This window comes from Cydia pomonella, chromosome 21, assembly GCF_033807575.1.
Source record: "Cydia pomonella isolate Wapato2018A chromosome 21, ilCydPomo1, whole genome shotgun sequence".
Taxonomy (NCBI): Eukaryota; Metazoa; Arthropoda; class Insecta; order Lepidoptera; family Tortricidae; genus Cydia; species Cydia pomonella.
Genome location: NC_084723.1, coordinates 7,575,389 through 7,600,650, shown reverse-complemented (window position 1 = coordinate 7,600,650; position 25,262 = coordinate 7,575,389). Strand labels below are relative to the sequence as shown.

The following is a 25,262-nucleotide window of genomic DNA, read 5'->3' as shown; positions in this document are numbered from 1 at the left end:
CTGATACAAAAAGATAGACAAAATTGGAAGCTTTCCAAATGTGGTGTTGGCGGAGGATGGAAAGAATTAGCTGCACTGAAATGAAGACGAAGGAGAAAAGCAATGCTTATTGAATACAATAAGAAATAGGAGAGGTAAGATGTTAGGACACCTGATATGGCATGACAACTTTTTCCTAAACATCCTGGAAGGTAGGATTGAAAAAACAAGAGGAAGAGGAAAGCCTAGAATTACTTATCTCAGCCACATAAAAAATAAAGGGTCGTATGAGGAAATTAAAATACTGGCCCAGATTATATACACAAAAAATAATAATTGGCGATTACTCCACCGACAAAAGCAAAGCTATGATGATGATGATGAGTAAGTAAAACAATTAATTTGTATATTATAATTATTTTATTTATTATTTTTGTTTGATGTTTAAATTTTTTAGATTCCTACTGATTTTATTAAGAGTAATATATCAGGCGCTAAATAATAAACCCTTAAATTATTTGTCATTACTTTTATTGCGAAAGATATCCTCCAACTCAGATGCTGATAGTTATGTTTTGTATTCTCTCCTGTGCCCGGACCACGTATCCTCGGTTAGGGTACACTTTATCAGCTTCGCGCACTATGGGGACGCTTGGCTCCTTGGGTTTCTTGGACTCATACTTGCCTTCGTTATTGACTGGATGATCCAACTCATTCACTGCTGGTCTGAAGCAAAAAGCATTTTAGTTTATTTTATTTTATTTGCAAAGTTGAAATTATTAGGTGCTTATGGACATCTTTAATTCTGATACATAGCTAATATCCTATCATAGTAAATAATTTATTCAGGGACCATTATTTTATATTCGCAACGCAGGCTTCGCCAGGTGAACACGAACTCACAATCAGTTACAGTGCAGGGATACAGAAACTAGTTTTCTCCTGCGAACTTTCACATAGCTGTATCTGTAACGAGCTCAAATCAATGGACAATAGGTTCCTCGCCTCCTTTAAGCTATCTTAAATTTGCGGAATATATGGAATTTAATATGAGTCGCCCTTTGATACCGCGTTTACATTCCTACAGTCTAAGCAACAACCGCCAGTCCTCATTTGGCTTCTTCACCTAAATTGCCGGGTTGTTGCAGGGAATTTCGCACGGAGTTACAACGTTATATGTTGTTCAATGAATATGAATATGAACCACTGAGTCGGCTAGTTCTTGTTGCGCTGAAGTTAAATTGTCGTACAACTGAATGGTATATAACCGGTGAATACCAGCATAGTTTGCTAACTAGCAGCATACGAAAAGTAACAAATAGCAAAGTGAGATAGCAAATATCATATCATAGCATTCATAGCATGTGATGCGGAGGAATGTGGAATTACGTATTAATGTGGAGGAAGGTAAGAGGAAAGGAAAACCGAGGAAAAGTGCCAAGTGCGTGGAAGAGATCCCTCAAAGGCATAAGTTCGCCTTTGTACTTCTTACTAATTGTACATATGTTACTTTTAATATGTATTTTTGTACAATAAAGAGTTTACTACTACTACTACTACTACTACTAAAAGTGGGATGACATAAAATGAACGCAAGTGAATGATGAGATAACAGGACACAGAGAAGCATGGAAGAAAAAGACCTATTGCGCCAAACCCAATTGAATGGGATAAGGGCAAGCGAATGATGACTATGACAAAGCCAATATCAGTTTGTTGGGATTGGTAACTCAAGTGTTTTAGTTTTCTTTAGTTGTATTGTTTGAATTTACAAACTCATCGTGTTATCGATCAGTCGATAAGTATTAATCATTAACTCTGACTACAATTAGTATGACCCACGATTGAATAATACATTTATTGCTTTTATTGATCAATGTCAAAATCTACATCGCATTTTCCTTGATTTCCTTTCTGATTTCCCTGATAGATTTTTTAATATTTTTCATAAATAAGTACCAACACGAGAAAAAACGTCTTATGTAGTTTTGTTTATTTTCATCAACGAATTATCAGTAATTCAGTGATCAACATGATTTTAGAAACTCACCCATCTGCATGATTTTTCCACGAAATTGATTTTTCTGTATGTGTCACGCCAGATCTAAACTGTCTTCGGCATTTGGGTCTGCAAATCAAATAGAAAATGTTTTCTGTTAAATGTTTTTCAGCAGATAAAAAGGAAAAGATAATTTCCAAACTTTGTGTTGTGCATGATTTTATGATAATGAGTATAAAATCAATGATTGTGACAAATAATTGTAAAGAATACGCACTCCACATCCTTGAAAATGGAGCAAGAGATGAACTGGCGGTTCTTATATATGCTGGTGTAAAGGAAGGGTCCGTAGCACTTGTTGCTACGCTCTTTGACGAGGCAGGCGGAGATGATGCCGATAACGATGGCGTTGGCGCCTTCGCCGTAGATTAGAGGGCCGCCGTGGTCATTCTAGAAGAAAATTCTATTATGGGTTCGGTAGGAAGTTTGAAGCTTTCCATACTCCTCATGGTCCTCGGGACGCTCCGGTGGAAAATATATATTACATTTAATTCGTTTTGTTAAAAACACGAGTCTCACGAGTCTTAATTTGAAGAGCTCTAGACTATTTTTGAAGCATGCCTATACATATAGAGATGGACTATTATATCTAGCTGAAAGTAGAATAATTCCATGGTTAGAATTTTTAACACGATGAGGCGTCTTAAAAGTCGTTAACAACTTGTTGTGTACAACTTCATTAGAGACTGTCGTAGAGTCAAAAACGGATTTAACCATATCCTTGGTTTTTCTCTTCTTGTCCGTGCATACAATTAAGTCATTATTTAAAACTAGCGAATGTTACTGTTTTATGGTAAACAATACGACGATAAAGTCTACAATGCTTTATTTAAATTTTAAGACGACTCCAAGGCAAAGATTGAATTCTAGATTTATAAACAATGGAAGAAATACCTCACAAAACCCGCCGTCAGCCGCAGTTCCTCCTTTGGATCTCCGTTCGCTTGTCACATTCACAGCGGTGTTCGTATCATTATTATGATGGTGGTCATACGCAGAGTGCATCACCAAGTTTGTGGGCACTTTCTCCACGAATCTTCTACCTTCTTCTTCGTCGGAGTAGTTAATATCTTGGCAGTCTACGTATTTTTCCTGTAAAGGATCGGCACTTAAGAAATCTCAAGTATCGCTTACATTTGGAACACTACTAAAATGCACTAAACAGGCCTCGGTTTCTCGTCGAAGATACCCGAAAAAAAGATGTTCTACAACAGGATACATACTTATTCATGTCAATAATTCTTTGATAAACAATATCTAATGAATGTTGTAAAAACTTACATTACAGATTTCAGACATGGTTTGCCCCAGATCCTTTGTGCAAATCATGTAGTTCTCGATGATGTTAGCGTAGCGCGACCCCCACCGTTTCTTGCACCTATTCTTGGATATGATTTCCACTCGGGTCTCCAGGAGATCTTGCGGGGTCATGTCCTTTCTTCGCGTGGCCCACTAAAAGATACAAATATAGTAAGAATAGCCCTCAAACTAAAAAAATATATTTGGATAATTCTCCCGTTAATACGGGCCATCTTTAAGAGCTGTAGTAACAATCCCTGCCTGGAGATCAAAATTTATAGTTGCAAAACATGGTTGTTCACAAACTATAGGAGGAGAAAGCGGTTCATAATCACTTAATGTACAAAGGAGAAAGGTATGTATCCTGATACTCGATGAAGGACTAAGCTAGTCACTGGAGCTCAACGATTACACTATACAATAACACTACATTTTGAGAAGTAGCGGAATGACCAGAGAGTGAGTTCCGACTTTTTTATGATGCAACAGGGAAAGGAAGAAGGATATTATACGTTGCTGTCGTTTGAATGTGCCCATTAGCTTGTGATTCAGACAGTTTATAGATACTGACGGTAAAGAATTCTGGGTCGTTGTAAGTCAAACCCTGCATTTGAAGAGTAGTAAGTAAGTAAGTAAATATTCTTTATTGCACCAACAATTATACATTTTACATACATGTAAAACTACAAATGAATTTTAAAGGAAAATAGAACCAGGTAACAACAGGCGGTCTTATCGCTAAAAAGCGATCTCTTCCAGACAACCTTCAAGACCAAGTAGCCGAAGAACTAAAGTGCATCCGAGCTTCTTTAGGTTACAACGAGGACAGATTACAATGAGAAAGATATTCTTACGTCGCTGTATTTAGAGGTGCTTCCCCAGCCTGCGATATAGGCGATATTCCCAGCGTTCTCCAGCGTGGCGCTCTGGTTGTTGTAAGAGACCGGCTTGGGTATGAAGTCGCAGCCGCGCACTCGCCTATCGAAGTCGAAGCCATCCTCCACCTTAACTACGGCGATGTCGTTGTTCATCCATCTGATGTTGTCGTTCTCGTGACCGTCGAATACGTAATCTAAAAAAAAATATGTCAGCGAATCCAAGAAAATTATGATGTAAAGATGCAAAATAAGGCAGTACGGGATTGATTAATACTTTGCCATTAACGAAGACGATGAAATCATGAAGGGTGACAGGATGATCATAATATGTATCAAGAATCTAAGGCATTTGGGCGAGCAGAGACGGTATAGGTATAGTTAAAATAGCCTCTACCCTAGAATTTTAATTGACTTCGTTTTAAGAGATGCTATAGGTATCTACGTGAAAATGATCATGTCATGCTAAAATGTTAGTTCTTTTGCCATAGTTACTTTTAGGAACACATTTCCAAATGGCTTTCTTAGCACCGTTCTTGATACATTGACTGTTGTATTTGTCATCTTCCATTGAATACCTGCGAAAAAAGGAGACTGTATAAAGAAAAAAACGCATGATGTAATTCATAAACATGCGTTTCGTTGGGTATCATCACATCAGCCAAAACACATATACTACAGCTGGAGATAGGCCAACTCAAAGGTTTGTCTCAATGACCAGTCCAGCGCTGCCCCTGCTCGTAGATGATCTAACAGTTAGACGATTTCCAATACACCTTGCTGGCGGACAATTTTATCTGCCTCTGGATGAAATTTTCTGCCCCAGCTCTTCTATCTTTATATCTAAATAGAAAATACACGGTGACTTTACTTGTAAGTTCCAGAAACCACGTAAAAATGCTCAGCGTCCTCGATGCATGCTGCCGAAGTGAGGATGTACTCCTCATGGACAATGACACCTCCACATAACCAGGTCCGGTAGGCCTGCTGCTTTTGGTTGCTTTTGGGCAGTTTTAGGTGCACCTTAAAAATTGTAGCAAAGTTGTAACGAAGTTACTATATAGGTAGTCAATGTAAATGAGATAGAAAACAGGTTTTCGACTGTGGGCTATATAAAAAGGGTGACTTAAGTGAAATGCATAAGTTACATCGACATTATAGCTACTTATGTTTTTGGTTTGACGGTGTTTGTATGAGTGTTTGTGCGTACGAATTAATGAATGTTTTCTGTAATATATTTCTGCATGGTTACGTCAGCACTATAAAAAAATATGTATTGTTTGATTGATTAGAGAGTTATTTGCAACAGCTTTTCAAATGTTAACTCAAGATATAATTTTGGAATCTCTTGACTTCTGCATGTACCATATACGGTCGTCCTTCTGTGACCTCCCAGCCATTTATAATCCTTCGGGTATCATTGATTATTTTTGCTACTGTTTCCGGTATATGCGTCGCTACTTCAATAGCCCGTACATCTGAAATATTTTATTTTCCAGTTACTAGAAAGTTTTAAATATCTTAATTATCTCACACTACAAGAAAAATATATTGGTAAAGGTAAAAACTAAAGACCAAAATTGTATTCAGAGCTGGATAGTCGACCGGTGACCAATGACGACCGGTCTGGCCTTGTGGGTAATGATCCTGCCAATGAAGCCGATGGTCCCGGGTTCAAATCCTGGGAAGGGCATTTATTCGTGTGATGAGCATGGATATTTGTTCCTGAGTCATGGGTGTTTTCTATGTATTTAAATATTTATATATTATATATAACGTTGTCTAAGTACCCTCGACATAAGCCATATTGAGCTTACTGTGGGACTTAGTCAATTTGTGTAATAATGTCCTATAATATTTATTATTATTATTATAATCATGACTCTAGGTGCATAACGTAAATTGAAGGTCGATACCTACATAAATGATAATATTTCTATTGATGTAGTGAATACATTACCTGAAAACAATAGTAATGTACTTGCAATTAAGAAAACAGGCTTCATGGCGATACAAAACATTCTCATGGAAAGAAGTTTTGAGATCAAGAAAGAACAATAATTAAAAGTTATTTCACGGCTTGCATTCACTTGTAAAGATTATGAGTTGGGATTCGAGTAATGAAAACTGATATGGAAATATTTGTAATTGTAAGTTATAATATAACCAATACATTCCGTGGGATTCATTTGGATATTAAAGAATAGAATGAAATTTGAGTTATTTTATTGACACCCCAAATAATATAAAACCTTAGATGTGAAAGTCTATTTATCCATTGGTGAAGAGCCACCAACACTTTGTTTTGAATTTCTACGGCATGCCTAAAATATTACCAAGTAATTAGTACTCTTTTCTCTTAATGTTTCTTTTTTCATATGAATTCTTACAATACAGAACATGGGCTAAGTTTCTTCTTTCAGTTTTTGTGTGGGGGAGTTACAAGAACGCTCACGCATATTAATATCTGCCTTAACGCTCAAAATATATCGATGGAGAGTGCGAGATCTTCTTCGATCGGGAGAATTTCAATTAAGATTTTTAATACTGTTCAATGGGCAAACATATATATTCTGAGCATGTACAAAAACTCCTCTTCTCCTTTTAACCCCGTAAGTTCGTTAAGCCTATATGCAGGCAATCCTACTTTTAAGAAGGAAAAGAGCTGATAATAATTAGGTATCTTCATGGGCTGCTGGCAGTATACCATTGGATTGGTATCTTATCAAAAAAATTAAATACCTTGATGCCTATTAAGACTGATGTATGGAGTGAGCACTCTATGCTTACCTTCTTCTCTATAGTATGATGGCAAGTATGTTGCCGTTGTCGCTATGGACTAAGGGTTAACCCATAAATAAAAACATGTTGAAATAAATTTTAACTATTTTATTAACCAATACAGTCATACTGTGATATATTAACCGGACCTCAATACTACGCCCCCGTGCTGTTGTACTTTGTCCACAAATTTCGTCTGTCCGTGTGTGGCATGTGTCTTCGTAGTCGCTTGTACTTCTTTTACTGGATCTGACGCTGTTGTCTTATTGGCACTCGCATTAAGCTCAACAGTTACTTTTAACCCACTAGTCGCATTACTCCCGATGTTCGCCTTTACTCCGTCTGTCGAGTGTTCTTCGTTTGTTTGTGTTGAATTCGTTTTCTGTTCGTGCGCTCTGCGTAAAGCAGCGATTTCGTTCTTGGCTGGTCTGAAAATTAATAATATCTCATGCGTATTCACTAAAATATTAATATAGAATAAATTTAATATGGAGGATTTACAATGTTGGTACCCAGCCATGAACTGTTGACAACGTGACTATGAATTTGATGAAATTTGTATAAAATCGTGTTTCGTTACCAAGAAAAAGCATATTTATTTGTTGCGATGTGTATTTAGGGGCACTTGGAACTAGATGAGCATATTAAAACATTAAACAAAATTAAAAGCCTCTGCTCAATAAAGGGGGCTGAAAAAATGGCTTCATGTCAACGCTCGCTGCCCTTAAAAATGTTTGTAAAACGGTCAGTACAAAAATCACCTCTGGATACTATCAAAAGGCCTGTAGTATGCTGTTAAAGTATATAAACAAATATACCCAATTAATGAGCTTCTTACCCATCAGGATGATCAACCCAACTCATCACAGTTTCCGTGTGCGTTATACTGGATCTGTACATCTTGGTGCATTCTGGGCTGTAAAATAATGGACAAGATATTTATAAAACCTTTAGTTAAAAGCAGAACTTCGAGTGACACCTGCAAGCTATTGGGTTGTTTGATGGTTATAATATCACATGTGTGTATTTACATGTACTTTCTGGCCTGGCTACATAGTAATGAAATAGTATTAACAGTAACAATCTTATCTGACCATCGGGGTACCCATGGACATACCCAGCTTATGGCCCAGAGGGGGACAAACCAGGGATTTCATACAGACAATCACTTCACCAGGTACAGTTGACACCTGCTCTCTCCTGCCCCTCCCAAAGGGTACACCCATGAGTGTACCTTTGCTATGAGGTTTACTTTACGAATGATCAGTTGTTAAGAGTGTGCACGGTGGTACCTTCATGTATATATATAAGCTGGAAAGGTGCATGGACAGATTATGAATGTAATTCATTCAAAAACTGGACATGCATTTTGTAGCTAGGTGTACGGATAGAAGTTCTTCTGATCAATGCATCTCTGTATTTAAGTTTGTTAGTCACAGTAGCCTACGTAACGCCGTGGTCTTATAGCGTTATTTTTTAATATACGAGTTAATGATGACAACATGGGAAGCCGGTGATGCTAAATGTGTCTCGAGCGTCGTAGAGACCTATGGAATCGAAAGATTAGATGATAGGAAGAAAAAAAGGTTATGTAGAGTTTTCTTGTCCAGCGAACAGGAAAACGTTTACATTTTTTTTATTACGGAGGGTTGGTGAAGGGTTAAAAAAATCATTAAGTGCCTAGAGTGTGGATTTGGTCATTTTGGTCCAAATTACTGTTCTTACAGGCGCTGGTGTAGAGGAACGGGCCGTAACACAGAAAGAGATATAGGTATTATACGAATGCCGACTGATATACAAGTTATTCATAGAACAGATCAATGCTACTGTTACTTTCCTTTTAGTGTTATTTTATAAAGATCCGAAGCTTTCCATAATATTATGGTCCTTACAGATTTGGATTTCAATATAGATATGGTTAATGCCAATAGGATAGCGACAGCGCTCGAAACGCTCTAAAACCTTTCGGAACGAAAAGCCGATTATTCTTCATCAACACAACTTACGATCTGTTCTTAAATATAGCGCAGTTGAGCAGCACCCTGTTCTTATAGACGCTGGTGTAGAGGAAGGGGCCGTAACACTTATTGGTGCGCTCCTTGACGAGGCACGCGGAGATGATTCCGATGACCAAAGGCTCGTGGCCGTCTTCCGCTATCAGGGGACCGCCGTGATCGTTCTATTATAATAAACATTATGGGCCGATTTTTATTTTGTTCTCCATTTTTTATATTCGTGAGATTTTGATTTCGATAAAATATGGTGGATAGATAGAGTTCCCTATTCTGTACATACTTATTTATTAAACGCAATTTCACCGCATGAGTTACGAAACCGCATGAGTTACCATTCGTTTTATTATACTTTTTATCATCTATCTATTCATGTCACGACTTGGGATTCAAATTATTCTAAACAATAAAAGAATGTTATATTTATACACTTACAAATATAAACATGTTGTAAAACGACTTATTAAACAAAGAAATAGAATTAAAAATTAAACTTTGGTTTCTTATTTATTCCGCCCAGCTCTTTAAATACCAGCCATTTTTTCCCAATCTGACGAAAATATCAACAACAAAATAAGCATCCATCCTATTACTGACACAGTTTACGAATACTATTTAAACAGTTTTAGAGTATGTCTGCAGTGTCCATTCATAAGCACTTTCTGGAATGAAAAGATCTTAAAGTTTATCAAGTTTTCATTTAAGGAGTCGCTAATTAGAAATAGCATTATCAATAGCATCTATCGTCGAAATAGGAGATAGAGCAAACGCATTCTAAAATGGAAGCTTTGTCACTGTTGGGCAGACCACAAATTCGTCGTAGCATATACATTAAGTTAAAAAAAAAGAAAAAAGATGTTGGCATAGCGGAAGAATCAGTATAGCTTGGATAAGATTTCGAAAAATGGAAGTCTCGCTTGAACAAGCAGGCGGCAAGACTACATTGCGGAGTAATAAGCCATGTCAAAAAGATCGCGAGCTTCCTTGGGAATAGAAGAATGGGCTTGTACAGAAAAAGAATTAGTTTGTCGTCATGGCAATTGCTTGCCATTCCATTATAAAATTGTTTATTACCTCAGTATGACTTCAAGGTCAGTATTCGTTATTCATAATCACACTTTCGAATGTCTTATATCTATGCTTGTCTGCTTTGCCCGAGTTTTGGGCTTAGTTTGTGATGGGGAATATAAATAGCTGTAGAATCGCAAGCGTAAATGCTTAATATCATAGGGCGGGAAGGTGTTAAGCCATATAAGTAAATTCTAACCTCACAGAAACCTCCGCTGCTGTAGGAGTTTCTGCGCAGAGAATCATTGTGGAAGGGGCTGTGTAGCACCAGCGATGAGGGATCAATTACTCGTCGCATCTTCTTGTCGCTCGAGTCTCCGGAGTACATGATGTCAGTGCAATCCACGTATTTTTCCTAAAATTAAAGATATCAACGGGTCTTGTCAGAAGTAGAGAGTAACGCATTTAATCTTATCTGGGTGTAATCTCTGAACTTAAGGCAAGTACCTTTGGTTAAGATGTACGTTAAAAGCTAAATATAACTTACAAACGTTTGCAGTCTCCGTAGCCTATGTACGCCTGCAACTCCGGAGGAGTTACATGCGTGTTGCCGACCCTAACAATCCGCATACTTGTTGAGCTCTGGCAACCTTACTCACCGGAACACAACACTATGAGTATGTTTTAGTGTTATTCGGCTTCAATTTCTGCTGAGCGAGAGTTTTTTTAGCAAGCGGTACCAGATACCACAAATTTTAAAATTAAAGGAAATTTGGAAGAATTCACTGCTCCAGGCAAGATTCGAAGTTGCGACCTCATGGAACACCGGTCCAATCGCTCTCAACCAGAAGCGTGCGAAATAAGGTGTGTAAAACGAAAAGAAACGAATGGTCCCGTTGAACAGAGGACACATATCACAGTGTTTATAGCGATTTTGATACTGATGATGATGTTATAGCTAACTGTCAAAGGTTTACTTTGACGCCTGTGAGGGGAATGCCTGTGCCCAGCAGTAGCACGTACATATTTCAGCTGGTAATGATTTTGAAGGTGATACAATTCAATCGAGTCACTTAGAAATATCGGGTTCTTGTATTCCGACATATTTTTATGGCAATCTATTGTTTGTCACCTATACTTCTAGCTGCCTAGACATCAAAACTTGCCAAGACAATGCAATTTCGATGTTTCAAAATAAAGATTTTAGTGAGAATTGAATGGGAGACCTTTTTGTAAACTTACCTCGCAAACCTCACTTAGGTCCGGAATGAGATCCTTAGTGCAGATCATATAATTATCAATGATGTTGGCGTATCTCGAACCCCAGCGTCGCTTGCATTTCCTCTTGCTGATGATGTGCACTTCGGTCTCTCTGAGCACATTCAAGTTCATCTCCCTCCTGTTGGTGTTTACCCACTGAAAATAATGTAACAAGAAGTTTTAGCTCTAAAAAACGTCGAGCGATCGATAGAGATGGTGCAGTCGGTGCTGCAGTCGAAGATCCTCAAAACAGATCGAAACATGTCGAGCGTTTATTCGACTAAATAATACGCGAGTAACCCGTATAAAATAATTTAAACAGTGTGAAGATGATGTAAAATCACATGTCAGTCCAACATTCTCTTAATACCTATTTCATTTTGAGATAATTGTTTATTGCGTCTCACTTTTTATTGTGCTATCCTGTTTAAAAGCCTTTTTTGTGCCTGAAAACACGACGATAGACGATGATAATTATAACAACTGTTCTAGCACCCCATACAGTTTTTACAATTATCGTCGTCTAGCTCCCGCAACATAAGCCTTATTGATATTACTGTAGATTTGTGTAAATTGTCGCATGATATTTATTTTATTTAAGTGAAGATTAAGTTAGTGAAGATTGTGCAGTCTGGAGGGCGTATTTTGGAGGTCCAAATGGCTGAAGACCGTTTGTCGGACGCTTTCTGCTATCTTGTTGTAAGAGGATAAATATTGGTAACTTTCCCTACCCTTTCAGCAGAAAATGTCCTTTTTTATGTAGTGGGCAGCGGTATGGGTAGCGGTCAATCTCGCCCATGGACATAGCGACATCGGAGGAGCCACTTACGTTGCCAACCCTTGAATACCCTTTTCTTGAAGAACCCCATGTCGTAGCGCAAAAGGAATACCTTAGATCACACGTTCTGGCAAGAAACGAGCCAAATGCCAGCTTATTGGACGAGCTGTGGTCCTTTGGCGGGCAGGGCGATGAGAATAGCGAGATGAAGAGTCTTGTAAAAAGGATAGACGTGAAGACAGTGATGAAAGATCCTTACGTCGTCATATTTCAACGTGCTTCCCCAGCCGGCAATGATGCCGGCGTTGCCTGGATTCTCGAACGTTGAACTCTGTGGGATACCAATATGTTAAAAACTATACTACTTGCTTAATGATTTCACAAATTTAAAATATTAATTTTCATTATTTAAAATGGAGAAAAGTTCAATATCTATCCATGATTGATGTCTACTTCGACGACAAAATGATTGTGATATAGCTGGGTGCCAAGTTATGCAGATAAACCGGTAAGTTCAAAGTGGTAAAGACCGTTTATAAGGGAAGATCGTCTCCAAGGTCTTTTGTTGCTTTTAACTCTTGCGTTTGTACACATACTTTACTTACAGAAGGTCGGGTCATTCTGACAGAAACTGAGTGACTTACGTATACATACAAATACGAGTTCTTGCCCTAGGACACTGATGGTCGTTTCTGCAATTAATTTTATATGTCGGTCTTAACCACATTGACCTTAACTAAGAAATCTGAGCATAAATTACAGCTAAAAAGACAATTGGCTTTAGTTCTTACCAGCAAAACATTTTTTAACTAGCTTTTAAAGTGTCCCACTGCTGGCCAAAGAACCTTCCCTAGACTTTCAATCTTCCTAATTGCCCTAAGGTCAAAATTTTAAATTAAATTTTGACCTTACATTATAAAACCTTGAAAATATGAGATACTCAACTTGTCGCCCTTATCGGTATTTAAACCTAGCTAAGCTGATTTATGTAGGTATTTGTGTGTTTAACACGAATATTTAATATTGTGTCTGAGTATGTCCTATGACGTTCGTATTGAATACCCGATTGTTGTAGCAGATGGGCTTGGGCACATAGTCGCAGCCGCGGACCCTGCGCTCGAAGTCGAACTCGTCTTCCACCTTCACGACGGCGATGTCGTTGTTCATCCAACGGATGTTGTCGTTCTCGTGCCCGTCGAACACGTAGTCTGTGGTAGCAAATGGGGTTTAGTGTCCTGTGTCTTTAATGAGAAAGCAAATGGTCCAACATTTTTTTTGGCACTAGATTTCAAAAAATTTTTTGGTCATAAAATTGTAAACAATAACATTAATTTGAATTTGATTTTAAATGTTTTACAGTTACCTAGTTTTCCTCGCGTTGGTATAGTGAAAAAAATTGTGTTGCTCTCGGTAGCAAAGTTTATTTAACCCTCGTGAATTGAAACCCTCGCAAAGTTAACGATTCCACTTTCGCTACGCTTATGGTTAAATTTTGGAATCTTTCGCTTGATCAGAGGTCCAAGAAATTAGCTTGATATAGGTACAAAACAGTTGAGTACAAGTAATACTTATTACCACTGCACACGCGTGGACAGATGTATGCTTGATAATTATAGTATACTGTCTGTGTGTCGCTTTACCTACTTGTTAGAAAAAATTGCTTAAGGCTGCCACAGCAGTGGACACACAGCCTAAAATTCCTGATTGGTGGCGGCAAGTTGTTCCAACACTTTGTTGCAGAAGGTAAATGTAGGTATATTATGGTAGGTAATTTCAGGATATACGCCCCACCTCAATAAAAAAAAACTCGATAATCTGAATACCGTTCCATTCCTGTACCTAATTAATTTTTGTAAACCTGTGTTGTGTACAATCAAGTGACTACTTCTACCTTTAATATCTGATAACTTTATCTGCTATTATATCCATATTTTGTTAGTATGAGGCTAAGTACGGGATAAATAATTGTATTTAATGTTCCTATTAGCCGAGTGTTTTCTGTTGGAAAAGGTGATCTGATCAGTGTTAAGCTGTGATACAATAAGTACTTACTTCTCGGAACACACTTCCAAATCGCCTTCTTTGCGCCATTTTTTATACATAAGTTGTTAGTTGAAGACCAGTCCTCGCTGTGCCTGTTAATTTAATTGTATTATTATAATTGTTATTTTGATGCTTGAGACGACATTGTCGTGATTTATTTCAGCAACATAAGTTTTACTGTGAAATAAATAGACCCCGGATTCTTGTCGCAATGACGTCACAATAGGGTAATTTGGAAAGTAAATAGAACGGTTGCACAAAATGATACATAAAGAATAAGATAAGTTAATATATATAGTCATTTCACCGGGATTTTTTTTACGGATTTTAACCGAATAAAATGTATAAATATAATTTTTTGGTATATTATGGTACATTAACACTATATGACATATTATTATTATCTTATCTAAATGAATCCGTATTAATTACTACCGTTCCATTTGCTCCCCAAGTCACCCTATTGTGACGTCATCGCGACAAGAATCCGGGGTATTAGAAATAAAAGTTTTTACTGCCCTCCGGACCGAAATGCTTTCCGGCCGGAAAGCATACATTTTCGGTCCGCTGCGCTAAATATTAGATAGAAAAATAAACACTTTATTCATTTCCACAACATACATGGTAATTACAAGGAGAGATACAAATTGCCGCTATCCGGCTCCGGAATAAAAAATAGTATACACACCTCAGCCAGTAAATACATTTCGTACTTTACTGCCCTAATATATTATTACCTTTTATATTGTCTATACTTGTATACTTAAGTAAGTGCGACGACTGTTAAATAATATATAGACATAGACATAGACATAGAAATTTTTTATTCAACATCACATGAAATGGCAGAGTTAACAGACAGTGACATTTAATACAAATAAGCCTTAAATTCAGACTTAAAAACTAAGAAATTGAGTTGTATATATGAGGGAGAAATATTCATGAGTGTTAAAAAGGAGCTTGCCTCAGCATAGTGTTGCAGTGTATTTACTACAACGCTGGTTTTCAGGCAGACCCTTGATATATTATCCCTTACTCGCTGTTAGTCGGAAACTAAATGGCTTAGAGTTATGTTATTATGTTTAAGTGTACACTATATGTATTATAATTTGGACAAAACAAGTGCTAATGTGGTGTGAGCTAAAATGAAAAGTAAAGTATATTAACTTATAAGATTGATACGAGAAAGATAACATAATGTAAGATATACATGCGTGCAAATATACTTAAAAAGGTAAAAATAAATAAATAAATAAAGACATATATGAATTTAGTCATCTTTTTAACAGTAATAACTTCATCGGTCTGCCGCATTCGAGGGAAGCCAGTGCTGTCAAACTGGTGTAACTTCTCAGACTTAGGGCCCGGCCCCACTGGTGCGTTGCGTTGCCTTGTAGCACGCTACACTCACTTCTGGCACGCCAGAGCGTCGTCGCAGCGTTGACGCTGCGACATTATACGTATATTTTTTATGACATGCCCAATGCAATGCGTTGCGACGATGCGACGCACCAATGGGACCCCTCTCGTGTTCTTTGAGTAACCACAGTTGAAGCTCATACGTAATTGCATCGAGGAACCAGACCCAAAAACTCATTAGACTGCTCCAAACTACAGCGATTCAAACTTCACTGCAAGTTCACAATCAAGCGGTCTCACTTGTACGTTCCAGAAACTACGTAGAAGTTTCTGGCGTCTTCGATGCACGCCGCGGAGGTCAGTATGTACTCATCGTGGATGATGACGCCACCACAAAGCCATCGGCGATAGTCTCGGTATTTGGGGTTGTTTGCCGGCAGTTGGAGATATACCTAATGGAAATAAGTTATGATAAATATATTTTAGTCAATTTTAAATTAAGGCAAGATATGTCAGAGCGTGTTCCAAGCTGACTTTTTATCTTAATTTAGTGTATTTTAAGTTTAAATAAGTCCTCACCATGTAAGGCCTATTCGCTACAGACTCAACGCCAGCGATGATTCTTCTAGACTTATTGAGAATCTCGCTGACTTCTGTCATGTTTGTATCCTCAAGTATTTTTCCTACATCTGGAGGCACTGTTGTCGCTACTTTGATTACAGATGCATCTGAAACTGAAATAAGTTTTTGGTAAAAGCTTTTATAGCTGACTGTACCTACATTTCTTTCCACAGGCAACTTATACTCCTCGAGATTATTCTAACGACCCAAAAGCCCAAACACAATTAGGTTGCTTTGTTTTATCACAGAGTTCCTATGCCCATCTCGTCTATCCACTCGATGGTACCATAATATTGCATTAACGTCCGACTTACATGTACCTATGTATGCAAATTTTTTACTTCATCGGAAACCGGAAACTTAACTTACAAGATTTGATTACAGACAGACAGACAACGGGGCGGGTGAAACTAAATAAGAGCTTCTAAAATCATTATTTCAGATTTCACAAGCAACCATGCACTGCTATGCCTTTTTCAGCTTCGGCTTGTTAAGGTGGTTCGATTTTCATACAAAAAACAATCGCTATTTATTAATTAATTGCACAATATTATTACATAAATAGTTGCGCATCTATTTACTTTCGAATATTCATTTGCGCTAAATTAATAGAAAAACTTTGTTTCATACAGAAATCATGCAATAATCAACGTTATATTTTTATAAATTTTACTCATGTGTGTGTGACAAATGTCGTGTACAAATACATTGCGGCGTTGCCACTCCATGCTTCGGACGGCCATCGGCGCGACGTTGCGATGTTTGACGCGTTTTTAGCTGACTCTGTCGACACTGACACTCAGTGTGACCAGGCGTACGATAATTGTCGTACATGTACGATAATTTGGGACCCGGTATGACATAATGTTCCAAAGAGCATTATCGTACACTAAAGTACTATAATTTCAGCCCTTGGATGATGCCACCTTAAAAGTCTAGTAATTTGAAGCAAAATATGACACTTTCTCTTAGAAATAGGCTAAAATTAGTATCTTTTGGGTGTTCGGCTCCTTGGTTTAAGTTTAAAGTTTAAAATGTCTCAATTTCCTGTATACCGTTTGAGTCTATCCCAAAAATACACAAACAAACAGATTTTTTGCGCAATTTAGACGAAAATTGTCTTTTTTTTATTATTAATTGGAAATTTAAGCTTATTTTGCTCGACATTTTTAGGGGCTGCCTTTTTGATTGGCATACGATATTTTTTTCAACGGTACAATAATATTGACACTCAAGTACGATAATTCTCTTCCGCTCGCCTGGCAACACTGCTTGACAGGACCTGGGGGCCTACTGCGAAAACCTAAATTCGCAAATTGCGGGGATCTTTCTCTTTTACTCTCACTAAGACGTAATTAGAGTGACAGAGGAAAATGCCCGAAATTGACGAATTTCGATTTTCCCGGTAGCCGCCCTGGTGCTTGACGTACCTACTTGATAGAAAACAACGCTGACGTACTTGATAGAAAACAACGCTGCCGCATGTTCTGAATTGTGATTTTATGTGTTTTTGGATTGAAAATGATAGCAACGTCTAAATCAAGTTACAAAAATCATCGATATTCTGGTCCGCGAAAAACCAGGAAATTGGAGTCTACAAAAATAACCAATTCATAGAAAATATGACCTAGAAACTAGTTCATTTTTATAAAACTCAATTTTGCCCGAGATTGTACTTAGGCCAATACCTAAGGGAGCTAAGTGTATTGATCTTGAATAATTAGTTGGCTAATATATGACTCCAACATGATATGGACATGTACATCATAACTATTATACCTAGTTGGTTACTAAGTTCTGTTACTCGATTTCTTTCTTTCTTCCTAGCGTTGTCCCAGCATATTGCCACGGCTCAATGGAGCCTGGGGTCCGCTTTGACAACTAATCCCAAGATTTGGCGTAGGCACTAGTTTTTACGAAAGCCACTGCCATCTGACCTTCCAACCCTGAGGGTAAAACTAAGCCTTGTTGGGATTAGTCCAGTTTCCTCACGATGTTTTCCTTCACCGAAAAGCGACTGGTAAATATCAAATGATATCTGTTCTGAAGTTCTGTTACTCGATTTGCAACCTCTTTATTCCCGTTAAAACAAATGCTACCGAAAAAATAAAAAAATACATAATGTGGTGGATTTGTGAGCTATAATTATATACCACACATAACGCTTATCTCGTCGTATCTATAATGAATTGGGGCCTAAAAGAGAATCGTATTCCAATTTTTTGAAACGCTTGTATTACTTTCTATATTAACTAAAAGTTGCCTTAAAATTCAGTTTTTTATACTAAAAACGGCTTTAAATATGTTAAATTAACAAAATATATTTTGACAGATGCTTTCGCGCCCAAAACGCTCTTTGAAAATTGTGTGACGTCACAGTTTATGGTTTGACACATAACTACATACACACGTAGAAGATACGAACTGTCAACTGATATTTGTCATTTGTTGTTAATCGCCTAACTGTCAACAGTGTCAATCCGAGAGTTGTGACGTCATCAGAATCTTCAATGACGTTTCGAGTTTGGTCACGTGACGTGTGCCAAAAGATATTTTAAATTCAATATTTACAAAAATATGGTCATTACAGGTCCCCTAAAAGTAGTTTAACGTGTTCTTATAATCCAAAAGAATTTATTGGGATACAATTATGCCCTAAGATTTGTAGATGGAAACAACCCTATTGCGTTGCACAAATGTGGGCACCCGCCAAACATGATTTTGGGTGTGTCATACTCAGGGCTAACACAGATTCATTTCTGTGAAAGAGGTGTGAAAACCGGAAACTGGAAACCGTTCTCGAACCAATAGTGAAGCCCTTAAGCCACACCCTATTTCAAAACCAGCCATGGATCTTTGTACAAGACTCAGCTCCTGCACATAAGGCAAAAACAACTCAAGCCTGGTTTCGAAGGAACAAAATTGACTTTATTACCCACGAAGACTGGCCGTCCTCCAGCCCGGACCTTAACCCCCTGGATTATGCCATATAGCAGGTTATTGAGGAGAAAGCCTGTGCTAAACCCCACACAAATCTTATCTCCCTCAAGCGGGCCATAGTTAAGACAGTGACGGAATTAGACATGACAATCGTGCGTGCCGCTATTGATGACTGGCCTCGTCGTTTCAGGGCCTGTGTCAAAGCCAGAGGAGGCGATTTTGAATGATATTGTCATATGTGATTCCTGATTTTGTGTACTTCATTTTACTTATTATTTTATAATATATACTTTATTAAACTTTCGTTGGTATATTTTATGTAGATAAAGATTATTGCAGTAACAGAATTTAATAACCAACTAGGTAGAAAACAATGCAATACATAAACACATAAATTGGATATGATGTGATCCGTTGAATGAAATTGACAATAAATAAAATAAATAAATAATTTTCTATCCCTAGGCATTGTGTGAAACTTCTAGTTGTGTCAAAATATCGGGAAATCAATAATATAAACAAACATGGTAAATATCTCATTTCTTTTTATAATGGTTATAAATAGAAGGCCATGCAATTTTGTAACTCACTGTAGTTTAATTAAATGTATCGTAAAAAAAGTTTTAATAGAAGGCCATGCAATTTTGTAACTCACTGTAGTTTAATTAAATGTATCGTAAAAAAAGTTTTAATTCTGCTGTAAAATGATTTGTTAGATGAGTTTCCCAAACGCAGTTATTCCTTGCAGATAATTTTCTTTTCGCCGTTATTCACAGTCGCAAATTTTCCCACTTTTTTAATTTCCCTGTCTTACTATTTCTCGGTAGCGACTTTTATGATCGCATTTGTTCACAAACGTATTTTTTCACTTTCGTTTTATTACTCTGTAGTATAGTTTTTTGCTCGCAATATTTTCCTAAACGAATTTTTTACATGCTTAAATTTTTTTACAAACGCGTTTTTTTACATTCGTTTTATTACTCTGTAGTATATTTGTTGCTCGCAATATTTCCCTAAAACAATTTTTAACATGCTCGAATTTGTTTACAAACGCGTTTTTAGGGTTCCGTAGTCAACTAGGAACCCTTATAGTTTCGCCATGTCCGTCTGTCTGTACGTTAGCCGTGTAAGCTGAAGACCTGGGTTCGATTCCCGGCTCGGCCGCCGGTGGACATGACTACTTTTTCTTTGGTGTATGATATTTATTTAAGTTTATATATATGGTAGTGTGACTACTTAGAAAAAACAAAACAAAATATTATCATAAAAATAATTTGATTTGATCCATAGCTTATTTAATGTTTTTTTTTAAATCTTAGGTTCATATTGTAGTAATTACAAAACATTATATATGGAAAAGTGCATTTTTATGTTTAAGTTTTAATATTAAAGAATATAAGCTAATAAGTTGTGTTATTATATTCTGTATGGTTCCGTAGTGGTAGACCGATTCCTCACTTGTCGGTGCCGATACCGTGCGGTATCAGAACGTCATACAGGTCATACTAAACTATTTTTGACGGTTCTGTAGCCAAAATGACAAAAATCGAACCATGTTAATTTTGTTATGCCTGTGTACGGTCAGCTGCAAATGTTATAATATATTGATACAAGACATCGACGTGCCAAAATTATTGTTCTTGTCCGCAACAACATAAGGTGCACTAGGGTGATTCCGAATGATTTTTACACTAGTTGATAAGGTGTAATGTGTCTCCATGAACCAGTCAGTATAGCAAAGTTGTGATACGGAAATAGTTAATAACTTACTAGATGGTATAGCCTAACAAACGATATTACATAATTTTTCATAAATAATGTAAGATTTTTAAGATACAAGCATTTCAAATCTAGTTATTTTGTTTCGTTGCAAACACGTTGCAAACGTGCAATCCCGAATTCGAATAAATTTGAAAATGAGTTTTATGTGTTTGTCGCATAAGGTACATATTACTTTTTTTATTGAAATTACCCTCCCTGCTCTTTTTACTCGATTAGGCTTATAGGAGTACTTATACATGTGTTTGTCAAGCTTTTATTTCGGAACTACCCGATCAGGAATAATAAAAAAGGTAATCACGGTCTATATCCCGGTCGATGTAAGTCAGGAATCTGAGGTACTCAAACTTTAATATACACTTGCAAAGAGGACAAAAAAATGCTTCAAATGCCACGAATCGAGGAAAACATACAATATGTATAAAAATGAAAACTTTTATTTTTTTATGCCAATCGATTTCATTCCTATCCACTCTATCCAGTATCAATAGGTCCACTTATGATAATGGTACATTACTTAGTAAAAAAAACACATATTAAAGAAAACCTTTTCCAGACATGTGGAGCAGAATTTACTAATTACAGAGAGCAAAAAAAATAGCATGTGAAAAATAAGTTTTCATTTTCATACAAATTGTATGGGAAAAGTTTTCTTCGATTAGTGGCTTTTATAGCTGGAAAATTTTCTTTGGCCCATACTAGCTTTTGATCCTAGATAGGAATGGAATCGATTGGCATAAAAAAAAGTATATTTTGGGAGGGATTTGGAAATGAAAATACAATGGTAAACAGCTTTAATCAACGCACATCTCGAACAATAACAAAAAATTAAGTATCCACTCGTAGGTAGATAAACATAATGTTTCTTTGAAAATATTTTAGCTTGTCTTATGGATACTTATTATAATTTCAAAGTAAGTACCTAACAGTCTTAATCAACAGTCTTTATTAGTAATTTCTTTAAAGTACCTTCAACAAATAAATTTATAATAATAATAATTCAGCCTATATACGTCCCACTGCTGGGCACAGGCCTCCTCTCATGCGCGAGAGGGCTCAGGCCAACAAATAAATTTACCTTCTGTAAAACTAAAATAAAATAGTTGAGCCTTTGATTGTTTCAGAACCACTGGCTGTCACTTTGAGAAAACAAGGTCGGGTAATTCCAGAACACTCTGTGACACGGAATTCTCCACTTCGGGTAAATCTGAAAATATAATAAAATTCAGGCTATTTTTAGAATAGTTTGAGCCTATGTAAAATGGTTAAAAAACGAAAATCTCCTCAACACAAAAGCAGTCAATTCATTTACTCACCAAATTACAGAGTTAGCGATGGTCGTCTAATTCCGAATGTCAAAAAAGCGGGAATTTTTCACTCGCTCACTAATCTGAGCAAATAATGTAGCCGCGTTTAGTAGAATATTAGTGATATTAGTAATTTTCGGAATATCCCGATTTTCGGAATTAGCCGAGTGTACCTTACATTAAAAGATTAATATGGGTGCTACACATTTTTTTTAAAATATTATGATTATTTTACATAAATACAAATTCCACTTTTTTTTCAAATTATATATAATATATCCCCCCCCCCCCTTCACCCCTCTGGTAGCTGGCCGCGGACATTAAAATAACACGACAAGACGAAAAAACGGAACAGTGAGAAAACTTTTAGGAAATATGGCTACGGGTGAAAAAACAGAAAAAAACACAAAACGAAACAAAAATAATTTATGAATTACCTGCTGGTTAAAAGTCAGACAAAAAATATCAGAAACAGAAGCAAAGCGACTGTAAACATAAGCTGCAGAGGAAAAATTAACTGCAGGTTAAAATTCAGACAAAAAAATATCAGAAACAGAAGCAACGCGACTGTAAAAATAAGCTGCAGAGGAAAAATTAACTGCAGGTTAAAATTCAGACAAAAAAATATCAGAAACAGAAGCAAAGCGACTGTAAAAATAAGCTGCAGAGGAAAAATTAACTGCAGGTTAAAATTCAGACAAAAAAATATCGGAATCAGAAGCAAAGCGACTGTAAAAATAAGCTGCAGAAAAAAAAAGTGTTTAGGATAATCGCTTTCGGGAAAAAATGCGATAAGAAAATTAGCTGCAAGGAATAACTGCGTTTGGGAAACTCATCTAACAAATCTGTAAAATAGTACCTACTTTTTTAAAGGCTGGGCAGTAAGGGAAAACAGCGTTTTTTTTTTGAAAAAAAATACCGGAAAATCTGACTTACAAATTTGGACTTTCTTAGGTTCATTCTACTTAGAATTTTCTCCACCCTAGCATTAAAAAAAGATATCCTAAAATATCCATACAATTACGTCACATTTTAGTGTGAAAGAAATTTCAGTGTAAAACTAAAATTTCAATACAAATTTTCGGGTTTTTATAGCACGAGGATTGATTATGCTAGTGATTCTGAGTTGGAAGAACCCAAAAATATCATGATGTGTGAGAAACAGATTTTTAATATTTTTATGGAAAAACGCTCATATTTCTCATAAAATAATTTATTAATAGCACTTGATAATACTGATAACAAAAAAAAAATTTATGAGTCTCGAACCCACATCCTCTTGCATGTATTTCCACGTACATACCGCAACGCTATTGAAGCCTACTCACGCTGTGCCAAATTGTCTACTACAAGGATCCCAGTACGACTGTTTGAATGTGTGAGTGATAGTTAGAAATAGAGTCAAGAAACATTCTGTCGACATTAAGGGGTAGTTTTTGTACAATGAAGTGTTCAATGTTTGTTTTAATATTTCAATATTTATTTAAAGAGTGCGCTAAACATAATTTACGGTATAGAAATACCAAAGACTACTCCACAAAAAAATTAAAACTCAAAATTTGCAATTGTGGCGCCATCTAGTGAGGTTTAAGCTTTGGGTAACCTAATCGAACCACCTTAAGTTTAAATTTTGATGTATTGCGAGGACCCTACCTAAATAATAAAAAACGAAAGAAAAACATCAGACTTACCTAGAATATGGCATGACGCGCATAGTAATGTCAAAATCGACTTCCTAAAATTATAAATCATTGCAAGTTGACAAAGCAGTAACTAAATCAGAAAAGAGCAAAAAATAATTGCACGGAATTCACAATTTCACGGTCGATAGAAACATTATTGTTTTTTAAATTTATTTCCTGAAGTAAGCCGGATAATAATTTGGTTCCGTTCAGAATGATGACCGGCTGGAGCGTGTTTTCTTACATGAGATTTTGATTGCCGTTTGTTTAATTTGTTGGTCTCGTTAGGTTTTGTTTCGAGAAATTTAACATGTATAAATATAGTAGTATAAGCTGTAAATTATCATTTTGACCCTCAACGTAATGGCGGAGAATATTGACCTATTCTCATTTTCTCTGAATGAATTCACATAGTCAGCATTGTATATATTATGTTGTAGATTTAATGATATATTTTAAATTGTATTTTTATATATAAGTAGTTACACTATTGTCTTAGGTTTAGTACCTGTAAAAATAGTTGTAAGAGTGGGAAATTAAATAAAATAAAAATAAAATAAATAAATTTTGTTCAGACACCGGTGTGATATTTACCAATATTGTACTAATAAATATTTTACACCTTTATGCCAAAACTTTCAAAACTATGCTTTTCAATTCAATTTATGCTTGTCATGCCAGTAAGTAACTTTAATTAATAATACTGAAATACACACGAGGGATAGATCCTGGAATGACCTTAATAAGAATCGATTCAGCCAGTGCCAGTGCTAGATATCTTAAGTAGGTATATTTCTTGGTCATCATGGCCTCTCCTGTAGTAGGAGTGCTGGTCGGATTCCTCGTCATGCCAGCTTAAACGACGTCATCAGAAGGGCTCTTGTCAGTGTAAAGGTGCCAGCTATACTGGAGCCTGTTGGTTTAGCGAGGGATGAGGGCAAGAGGCCCGACGGCATGACGGTGGTGCCCTGTAGTATGGGGCGGCCTTTGGTTTTGGACGCTACATGTGTAGACACTTTTGCCGCGTCCCACTTACCGGGCACCAGCTCTGGTGCTGGTCATGCGGCTTCAACGGCCGAGGATAGCAAATACAGTACGCTCGGCAGTGGCTACGTATTTGAGCATTTTGGGGTGGAAACGTTAGGGCCATGGGGGCCCAGCACTCGGCCATTTTATAAAGATTTAGCGTTACGTTTGGTGGATGCCATGGGTGACTAAAGGGCTGGCCAATATTTTGTCCAAAGAATTAGCATCGCCGTTCAACGGGGAAATACGGACAGCCTGCTGGGCACACTGCCTGCTGTAATTTTTATTTGTAGGGTTTTTTAGTGTATATTTTTAGAGTAAGTTGACGAAGCCTGTTGCAGATTCTACCGTTGTATTTCGTATTGTGACGAAGCCTGTAGCTGATTATGAGTTTGTGTTCACCTGACGAAGCCTGCGATGCGGATATAAAATTATGGTCTCTGAATAAATTATT

At 36.8% G+C, this 25,262-nt stretch overlaps 2 protein-coding genes across 2 annotated transcripts; both read right to left on the bottom strand.

Annotated features, from left to right (window-relative positions):
* Window positions 1-493: 493 nt before the first annotated feature.
* On the bottom strand, window positions 494-6,320 carry LOC133529588 (uncharacterized). Its single transcript, XM_061867334.1, has 10 exons — window positions 6,173-6,320; window positions 5,578-5,690; window positions 5,084-5,235; window positions 4,708-4,790; window positions 4,192-4,409; window positions 3,320-3,490; window positions 2,933-3,130; window positions 2,256-2,428; window positions 2,030-2,107; window positions 494-705 (listed from the first exon to the last, which is right to left on the bottom strand). The coding sequence occupies exons 1-10, from the start codon at window positions 6,237-6,239 to the stop codon at window positions 534-536; spliced, it is 1,425 nt and encodes a 474-aa protein (XP_061723318.1). The 5' UTR covers window positions 6,240-6,320; the 3' UTR covers window positions 494-533.
* Window positions 6,321-7,086: 766 nt separating this feature from the next.
* Window positions 7,087-23,910, bottom strand: LOC133529587 (uncharacterized). The gene is made up of 11 exons (XM_061867333.1): window positions 23,792-23,910; window positions 16,033-16,187; window positions 15,754-15,905; window positions 14,104-14,186; window positions 13,114-13,259; window positions 12,311-12,382; window positions 11,256-11,429; window positions 10,273-10,428; window positions 9,000-9,172; window positions 7,832-7,909; window positions 7,087-7,421 (listed from the first exon to the last, which is right to left on the bottom strand). Exons 1-11 carry the CDS (start codon window positions 23,850-23,852, stop codon window positions 7,133-7,135), a joined length of 1,539 nt encoding a protein of 512 aa, XP_061723317.1. The 5' UTR covers window positions 23,853-23,910; the 3' UTR covers window positions 7,087-7,132.
* Window positions 23,911-25,262: the final 1,352 nt, after the last annotated feature.